At 31.6% G+C, this 10034-nt stretch overlaps 2 protein-coding genes across 3 annotated transcripts; both read left to right on the top strand.

Annotated features, from left to right (window-relative positions):
- The first annotated feature begins 1144 nt into the window (after positions 1-1144).
- Positions 1145-4425, top strand: LOC108829257 (small RNA degrading nuclease 5). Of its 2 annotated transcripts, none has more exons than XM_018602921.2 (13): positions 1145-1345; positions 1450-1500; positions 1592-1657; positions 1974-2107; positions 2235-2338; positions 2423-2542; positions 2635-2705; positions 2792-2851; positions 2929-2984; positions 3072-3132; positions 3221-3488; positions 3560-4043; positions 4131-4425. In XM_018602921.2, exons 1-13 carry the CDS (start codon positions 1232-1234, stop codon positions 4255-4257), a joined length of 1716 nt encoding a protein of 571 aa, XP_018458423.1. In that variant the 5' UTR covers positions 1145-1231; the 3' UTR covers positions 4258-4425. The 2 variants fall into 2 exon arrangements, with proteins under 2 accessions (XP_018458423.1, XP_018458422.1); XM_018602920.2 differs by having other exon boundaries at positions 1974-2113.
- Positions 4426-6698: 2273 nt separating this feature from the next.
- On the top strand, positions 6699-8586 carry LOC130506839 (uncharacterized). Its single transcript, XM_057001532.1, has 7 exons — positions 6699-6806; positions 6928-7014; positions 7099-7287; positions 7438-7596; positions 7677-7730; positions 7844-7975; positions 8182-8586. The coding sequence occupies exons 1-7, from the start codon at positions 6699-6701 to the stop codon at positions 8584-8586; spliced, it is 1134 nt and encodes a 377-aa protein (XP_056857512.1).
- Positions 8587-10034: the final 1448 nt, after the last annotated feature.

Below are 10034 nucleotides of genomic sequence, written 5' to 3'. Positions count from 1 at the left end.
TATATAATATGATTTCATTAAAAAAGGAAATTTCACAAAATAGAAATATTCCATTTAAGACTATTTTAAATAACATAAAATATACTTTTGAAGTAATAAAATATTTATTTATATCTATATTTTCTTAGATGAAATATATATTTTATAATGTGATTTCTTAATCTATAAATTACATTTTACTTATATAATATGATTTCTAAAATACAATCACAAAAAATTAAACTGTTTATTTAATAGATATTAAAAATAAAGTCAAATTAACTTTTTGATCAATAATTAAAATATTTTTAAATTAAATAACTATATAATCTAACAGGTAGATATTTATATATATCATTATTAAAAATGTTTTTTAATATTAAATTTTTATGTTTTATGTTTGTCAAAGTTAATATAACCTATCAAAATACCAACGCAAATCTGAATTCTCATTTTAGGATTATTTTACATAGATTTTAGTTTACCATTTAATATATATAAGACATAAATTTATTTAGAATTTATAAATATTTTAGTTACTGTAAATATTGATATGTGTTCCAATGGGCTTCCAAAAAGTATTAGTTACTTATGTAAGTAACTTCTAATGATTGTCGTTTTACTTTCTAATATTTTATTTAAAAATCAATATATAATTTAATTTTTGTAATTTGGAATCAAATATTTAGTTTATTTTTACTTCATTCTAAGCACAATATATCTTAAGTTATACATAATCTTCTTCAAATATATTTACATATCTAAGATAATAACCAAAATAAAAGCAAATAATCATAATTTTCATATATTTAAAATAAAAAAATATTAGTTGAATTTAAAGAAATTGATTGATGCAATCCAATATACCCAAATGATAACTTATTTAAAATCATGTCTGATTAAAATTAATATTTATATTAGTATAAATTATGCATACAAATTATAAATTAATTCAAAATTAAAATTAAATAACAATCAACTATTGTAACATATTTAATTTATAAATATTTGTATCCGTGCATGAGCACGGAAAAATCACATAGTTCAAATAATTTGGTTAAAAATCGAGTTTTCAAAATATAATGAATATTGCTTACTAAGTGATAAACAGTTTCTGTAGTAAAAATATTTTTAAAAAGGTCAATTAGGTATTTTTGAAGTGTTAAAACCCTTCAAAGATTGGTCCGGCTGCCGGACGAAAGGGGTGAAGACCAATCTCTCTTTAGGAAAAGCTTCTTCCCCGTCTCAAAAGATGTCGTCTTTGAAGCGTAAGCACGACGCCGTGGAAGACAATCTTGATTGTGGAGAAAGCGCCGACGGTGTTGATAATAAGACCAACGGTTTCTTCGATGTATATGGACCGGAAGTAACCACCTCCTTTTACCTTAAAGCTTCTTCTTCTTCTTATGATTTTGATTTGATTGGTTTTATATTGTATTGAAGTTTAATGCTCAAAAAAATTTGTGGCAGGCGAAACCAGAACTCGTTTTCAACACTCCGGACATAACATTGAACTTACAAGTAGTTTGTTTTCCCAAATGTTATAACTATTCTTTTTTTTTTTGGGACTAATGAGAATGTAATATATTGATAATGTGGGGGTTTTGAACAGGATGTTCAGGGACTTGTCACATGGGTTATTGGAGAAGGCTATATGCCCTCGTGGGTATTCATCAAGGTATGAACCTTGTCTGTTGGGTAATGTGTTGATTGATGATTGAGCTTGAAGAGTTACACATATGTTGTTTACATTTTCATTTTGAAGAAGTTCTGAACTTTATATATTTTTTGTTAAGTTCTGAGAGGTTTTATTAACAAAAAAAAAAGCTTGGAACTTGTTGGGTATGTGTTGGTGATTGAGCTTGGAGCTTACTTTTCTTTGTATGTGTAGATATATTTTTCTTTATGCTTTTATTTTTTTAAAGTTCTGAAAGTTTAGACTTTCTTTGTAGGAAGTATAAATGATATTTCAATGAATATGGTCTTTTTTGCAGAATAAGCCTCTAATTCCAAAGGTTGTCTTGCTCTACCTCCCTGGATTGGATGCTGCTCTGTACTTATCACAGTCTAAAGCACTTGCTAGGTTGAAATCTTGTTGTGGCAATCCTGTACCGCTTTTAGCTTTGAGGTTGGTGTAAGTTTTGGTTCTTTCTCTTTTTTATTTTCTTATTGCTTATTTGGAATTTGAATACAATTTTTCTTGGTTAATTGTGTGGTTTAACATCTTTTGATTATTGTCTTCTCATTGTGTTTAGTTGTGCAGTTGATGAGATGAAGACAGTAGATACCATCCTTACTTGCAGGGGTAAGAAGAAGAAAAGTGCTACTAGTCCAATGGAACCACCTCTATCTAAGCCAGGTAGTAAAAATCTTGTAAACTAGATCTTATAACAATCCTTCTCCTAATCGAAGGCACTAACAATATAACATCTTTCGCTTGTAGAAGCATGTAATCTGACCGGGAAGACCTTCATTGAGCTCACAAAAGATATACCGTTCCCTGTTGCATACTACACTCTAAGTCGAAAGGAAATGGAACAAAATGGATACAAGTTTGAGACGGGTACGAGCTCTAGCTACTGAAGATTAATAACCTAATCATGTTTTAAGCTGTTAACCTTTTGCCTTCATAATGTTTTTTCTTTCGTCATGCAGAGTTTGTTTCTACACTTCCTGCACCGTCAGGATCATGTCCCCGTGAAATTTTGGCTCTTGATTGCGAGATGGTAAGCACTAAGCAGCTATCTTCTCTAGCCTTTTGTGATGATGCTTTGTGAGCTAATCATTTTCTTTTCTTTATGTTTCACCCTAGTGTATTACAAAGGATGGTTTTGAATTGACAAGAGTGACACTGGTTGATATAGAAGGACAGGTATCTTCTTCTTCCTTACTGTCTTCAAGTTTGTTACATCTCTTCCCTACTGTTACTAAGTTGCCATGGTAGTGCAGGTTCTTCTAGATAAACTAGTCAAGCCAACAAATCTTATTACTGATTACAATACAAGGTAAGCCATTCTAATATGCTCGGTCTGGTTTGGTTTGGTTTGGTTTAGAAAGTTATAATAGTATTTGGTATTGGTATCGGTTTGCAGGTATAGCGGAATAACAGCTGAGATGATGGAGGGGGTAACAACAACCCTTAGATATATTCAGGTTCCACAAGATGATTATAACTTTCTATTTACATATTTGTAACGATCTAGTATAATATGATAATATCAGAGCTGTTTGATATGTTTAGGAAGAGTTCTTGAAGCTGGTTTTCAAAGAGACAGTACTAGTAGGACACTCTTTGGAGAATGACTTGGTTTCTCTGAAGATCTCTCATAACCTAGTGATTGACACTGCAGTGCTCTACAAGCATCCACGTGGTGGTTCTTACAAAACCAAACTTCGGATTCTAGCCAAAAAGTTTCTCGCTAGAGAGATACAAATGTCTGAATCTGGACATGACAGCGTCGAGGATGCAAAGGCAGCCATGGATTTGGCACTAATGAAGATAAAATACGGTAAGTGATTCCTAAATCTTTCTTCTTCTGTATCCTGTGAAGTGATTTTATCTCCTTGGCTTCCTCTTTAGGACCTGAGTTCGGTTCACCACCTGAGATGATAAGAAAGAGACTCCTCAACGTTTTGAATGAGAGCGAGAAAGCCACTTCTATCGTGGACAGCATCAACATCGTGAAGCGGTATGCTTCTGAGTCATCAAATGCAATTCCAGTATGTGATGATGATGAAGCACTTTCAAAGGCCATGAAAGAGGTAAAGAACAGGCGGTCGCAGTTTGTTTGGACACAGTTCTCAGAACTGAACACACATTTCCAGAGGAGAGCGGATGATCCAGAGAAACTAAACTCAAGACTAGCAAAGATGATCTCATTACAGACATGTAGTAGCGATGCTTCAGCCGGTCCTGAGAAACGTCCCAAAAGCAAAGTCTCAGCTGAAACTAAGGTGATCTTGAAGAAAATGGATGAAAGAGTCCATGCCCTTCACGCTGCATTACCTACCAATGCAATGTTTATAGTTTGCACTGGACATGGAGACACGTCCATTGTACACAGGTTTGCAATCACTCGACTTCAATTCTTGTTTTAAAGACAGAGCTATCTGATTGTGTTTCCTTACCGTATGTTTCTTGTGTGATGAAGGGTGAGGAAAATGCTAAGAGATGAGAAGAGTGAGATTGGGTTTAGCCGTGAGAAAGTTGTGAAGGTTCTTGAAGAGCTTCAAGCACAAGCTGAAGTAGCTCTCTGTTTTGTAGGTATCAAGCAATAAAAGCGAATAACACGGGACTCTTAAGTTTCTTGCACTGTATACTTTATGAGCAACCAGTATACATACATACTTGTTAGCTTCAGTTCGGTATAATTTTTTGATAGTATTGGTTTATTATATAACTTTGTATGCTTTCATATATATCGATATCAAAGATATTTTCATAAACTTTTTCCTTGCGTGAACAAACTTATGTGTATGGCAAACATATACTTTGGTTTATTATTTTAATTGCAAATGTTAAAGATGATTCCAGTGGATGAATTGATTGTTCATCGTTCAGCCTCTGAACTCTACAATGAGGTACTGTTTGAAGATATTAATGTCCATCTACATGTATAAGAACATTCTTAGGTTCAACCAAAAATTTGTTTATTCTCATATAGGAGGATGTTGTTTAGCATTATTAAAATAAGTGTTTGCAAGCTTTTTTAATCAATTTTTTGTTTCCTCTAGAATGAAGATCCCGAGTTCTTATCTGAAGCAATTACCCACCACTTTGGCAAGAAAATGCTTTTCAAAATTTCAATTGATTCTGATAACATCAGAGAAAATTTGCAGCTTTGCCTCCTAAACACTATTTTTAAATGCTTTAATTTGATAGTTACATACTTACATTGGCACAAATCTCTTTTTTTTCAGGTTTTAATGTTGCAGTCCTCAGAAAACATTTGTGAAGATGGTGGTGGTTATTCAGCAACTCCTTTATCTAAAAAAAAAGAAGCAAAAAGAGCAAAATAATGATGTTGAGGATCAACTTTTTGTCAACAAACATTCTCCCACAACCGTTGGAAAAGCTTCATTCTTTTTTTCTGGTGGTTTTGTCGTATTATTATTATTATTATTATTATTATTATTATTATTATTATTATTATTATTAAATGGCTTTAAATTTCAAGTGATATTGATTTCTTAAACTGACTAAATTATGTTTAACTTGCTAAATACATTTAGTTTGTTTTGTTTTTTTTCCTGAAGTTTATCTATTGCTGTGGGTGGAAATTATAAATTATTATGGGTGCATATACAAAAATTTGTACAAAAATACATATTGTAGTTTTCAAAAAAGTTACGGGTGCACAGGTACCCCCTTTCCACACCGTGTAGGTGTTTTGATTGTTTTCCAAATTAACAATCATTCAAGGCATGAAACGGCATACTATCAAATTGTGGGCTGAAGCAGGCTGTGGTGGGGCCTGACTAACAACAAACTTTTCCTGGTCAAAGAACTTTCATTTCTTATTTAATACTCATCTAGTTTATAAAATTTCATAATTTTACTAAAAAAGGTTTCATAATATATAGTAACATAATGCCAGTCAAACATGTATTCTTATTTTTTTTATTTAGAATACATATTACCAAAAACAAAAAAAATCAAGCATAATTAATAAGGAAAATGTCATTTAAATCATCAACTTTCAAATTTGGTTGAAAAAAATCATGAACTTTGTCGTAAACCATTTAAAGCCTCGATTTATTTTGACTAACCGTTTTAACCTCTAACATATGTTGACTAAGCAATTTTTAAGACACTGTTAAAGTGGTCAACAGATTGAATTAACGGGGTTAGTCTCCGTCTCTAATTTCTGTCAAATCCGTACGACGTATCTTTGAAAATTTAAAAAAATTGTTTCTTAAGGGATTCGAACTTGAGACCAAAGGTACAACTGAATCAGAGCTTAAGCAGTAGTCTACTTATTATTTTGTTAACAACTATAGATGCTAATATTTATTATTATTACCTCACTCAATCACAACATCTGATTCTTATCCAAAACTAAATCGTTTTATTTCTCACACGACACACACTCTCCTTCAAGGGCCCATCCATAATCTGAATTCTCCTTACTTGCACAAAGCATGCACCACCCCATTTTATTCTTCCGAAAGATAAATAGAAAGTCTTCACCTTTGGAAAAATTTCAAGAGTTTATAAATCCAGAAATGAATGGAACATATTAAGGTTTATAAATCCAGAAAGGAATGGGATTTTTAGGTTGGGAGAAGAAACGATTCGGCGGTTTAATAATAGTTATCAGTATCTATAGTAGTTAATAAAATGATAAGTAGTATAGTGGTTAAGCTCTGCTTCAGTAGGTTGTTTTGGTCCCGGGTTCGAATCCTCTATGAAACAATTTTTTAGAATGACGTCGCCTGGACTTGACAGAGATTAGAGACATAAAGTAACCTGTTACCTCAATCTTGTTACCATTTTAAAAGTGTCTTAAAATTGGCTTAGTCAAAATATGTTAGAGGTTAAAACGGCTAGTCAAGATAAGTTGATGCTTTAAGTGGTATAAGACAAAGTTCATGTTTTTTTCAACCAAATTTGAAAGTTCGTGATTTAATAATATTTTTTCCTTATTAATTTTCTATTCATTCCTTGACATCTTAATATGTATATATAACAGAGCATTCTAAACACAACAAAAACAAAAATGTCAAAAGGAATTAGGATGGCTCTAATTATGAATCTCTTATCTCTTTTATTTTCAGGAGTCTTAGTTCATTCTGGTCAAAGTACTGTACCTCTCAAATCCTTCAAGGTCAGCTTTAATACAAAAACTTTAGACACATATATGTTTTCTATATTTTAATCTATTTAATTAAGTCAACATCATTTTTCTTATATCATGTAATGAGATCAACATCCTTTTTCATTTGCAGATAGGTGAAAATGTAACATATGATTGTATAGATATCTATATGCAATCAGGACTTGGCCATCCCTTACTCAAATACCATACAATTCAGGTGCATGATTTTAAAATTGGTCCCACATAGATTTTCTTATGAAATGTTATTTTTAACTTGACTACATTTGCACCTTTTTCAAAGATGAAACCATCAGTTTCAAGGACTAAATTAAAAGGTCCAATTGGAATAAACAAAGTACAAAAACAGAAAATACCATGTCCAGATGGAACAATTCCTGTATGGAGAAATACAAAAGAATTCACCACCAACGCTCAAGTTTTGAGAGAGAACCATGTTCATTCTCTATCACCTGATAGTTCTGGAACACATGTAAAACATCTACTTTCCTCTTAATATATTCTTATACATTTTTTTTTCTCACAGATATTTTCTTATACATATATTTTAAGTATTAATATATGGAATATATATATATGCACATGAGACACAATGGTGATTATAAACATTTACTTTTGGTAGCTTGCTGGAGTAAAGTCACAAAATGGTCCATTTCGTGGTGTAGAAGCTTGGTTTAAAATGTTTAAACTAGACATCGCACAAGATCAAGCCTCGTATGGTCAAATATATATAGGCAGTGGACCGAATAACGAGGACAATTATATTTCAGCGGGTTGGATGGTAGGTTTACATTTTACTGTTTTTTTCTTTAATTTGTTTGATTGTGTGGATACTCCTGAAATATTTCAAATCTTTTACAGATAAATCCAAGCATTTTTGGTGACGGACGTACTTGGACATATGGATTTTGGAAGGTGTGCATGTGATATATATTCTTGGTTTCTTTCAGTTGTGTAGGCAACATATTATATTTGGTGAATATCTAAATCAAATAATATATAAATATAAATATGATGATTTTTTGTAGGGTAAAGATGGAAAAGGATGTTACAATACAGCATGTTCAGGGTTTGTTCAAGTATCACAGACGTTTCCCATAGTTCAACCCATAGATTTTCCGCCTGGGCAGTCTCTCTGGTTGCATTACCTCATCCATCAGGTATTATTTTTAATCTTATATATTTATTCAACACATGTGATTCCCACTAAGAAGTGAAGGATTTATGAATCATGAAATTTATACAATCAAATTAGTGGTAATTTCTGTTAAATTTCATTCATTCAAATAGCTTGTTTAACATATTTTTTACTGTGATTCATATAAAGTAACAAATTCTTATTTGTTTGTTAATTATACGTGAAAAGGACAAAAATACAGGAAACTGGTGGCTTACAGAACTGGGGTCAGGTGAACCCAACGTCGATATTGGATATTGGCCAAAAGAGCTATTTAACCTTTTAGACAATGGTGCAAATCTGGTTGGAGCTGGTGGTGTAGTTCAGGCTTCACCTTCTGGTTCAAGCCCTGAGATGGGTAATGGTCAATTTCCGAATGTTAACCACCCCAAGGATTCAGGAATTTTCACAAATATCGAAGTGTTGGATTCCAATTATGTGCAGCATAAAATGAATTATTTACCTACACAAGTGGTTCTAGATAGTCCCAAATGCTATGGGCTAACAATTGGTAAGAAATTTATATTCCGACGCAATCCACTTGGTTTCTATATTAATTATGGTGGTCCAGGAGGAAACTCTTGTGGAGTTTGATATTTTCAAGTGTAATATCGAAATTTGAATTTTAATAAATATCAATAATATATTAAGAAAATCAAAGAGTTATAATTCTGCCTTCTTTATAATTAATTTTCTCCAGGTTAGTGCATTTTAATTTGTAAATGGTCAATGACTAATTTAACTGTTAGGAGCCCTAGTAAAACTTAAGAGGAATATATATACTCTAATACAGTTAACTATAAAATACAAGTTACACCTTCGCAAGTTGTACCTTGATACATGTTTTCCCTTTTGTTCTGCTCCTTGTAGCATATTACAAATCTCGCGTGATGTCGGCATCATGCATCAAACGTACTAAAAATATTAGGCTGTAAATAACAAGAGGAGAGAATCTTATTCTTGATTTTCTTTGCTAACGAACAGTTAAAGAGCCAAAAAGGGATGGTGTGTCACCTTCTGTATCAGCTATTCATGCTCTCTTCGGTTCTAGTTGGTAATCACTTTAAAAATGATAAGAATGAATAGACAAAGAATGAAAAATAAAATAAAATAAAACAGGTATACGTTATTTATTGTTGTTTCTCAAATTTGTTAAAGAATGTTTTTGTTTAATAATTTTGTTAAAAATAAGAAATAAGAGAAATTATATGGAAAGAATATTCCTAATAAACCATGTTATATTTAGAGATTTTTTTTTTGTTCATTTCTTTAGTCACCATTTAGAACTTTGATATTTTTTCTTATATATGGTACTTTCTACCCACTTTAAATTTGGACCCAAACAAAAACAGTATAGTAAAAATGGATTTGACTGAGACTGGACATTATCGTTTGTGGTATCTTTTTCTTATTGCTAATTTTTATGACAGAGATAACTGTAGATTTCATTTCAGGATGAGGAAGCAAGTATTGGTTCTAATAACTACCTACAAAAAAACTCTCAAAACATATACTTCAAGCATTCGATCTGTGTCAGTATCTAACCTGTTTTGCATCATGCATCTTTTTCTTAACTAATCGTGTTTTCCGACACTTTAGATCTTACCCTATCATATGAAGGTTTTAGGTGCATGAACAATTGTACTGGGACTGAATTATTTTGTATTCTATCATGTAAGTTTTGACAGTCGATTAAAACTTGTTAGAAGTTTTGAAAAAGAATATTGTTTGAGAGAACTATGTATGTTTGTAAGAATAAGAAATAATGTAAAAGAAATTACTAAAATTCTAGAGAATGATGTATACAAACAGGCATGAATATAAAGTATGTTGTTTTGTTATGCAGATTTGAATCTATACAATAATAAATCGACCATATTTGGCAAACCACTAGACTAACCCATGTTATAAATGGAGGGTGAAATTAAAATACTTTTATAATATGACGTTTAAAAAGATTGATAACTATAGTATAAAATATACCTTACTAAGCTAGACACTGGTACTATAAAGCTAATCGTGAGGATATTGTTCAATCAATT

This window comes from Raphanus sativus, unplaced genomic scaffold, assembly GCF_000801105.2.
Source record: "Raphanus sativus cultivar WK10039 unplaced genomic scaffold, ASM80110v3 Scaffold3715, whole genome shotgun sequence".
Lineage (NCBI taxonomy): Eukaryota > Viridiplantae > Streptophyta > Magnoliopsida > Brassicales > Brassicaceae > Raphanus > Raphanus sativus.
The sequence above is the reverse complement of the archived record's forward strand: the minus strand, read 5'-3'. Positions and strand labels throughout refer to the sequence as shown.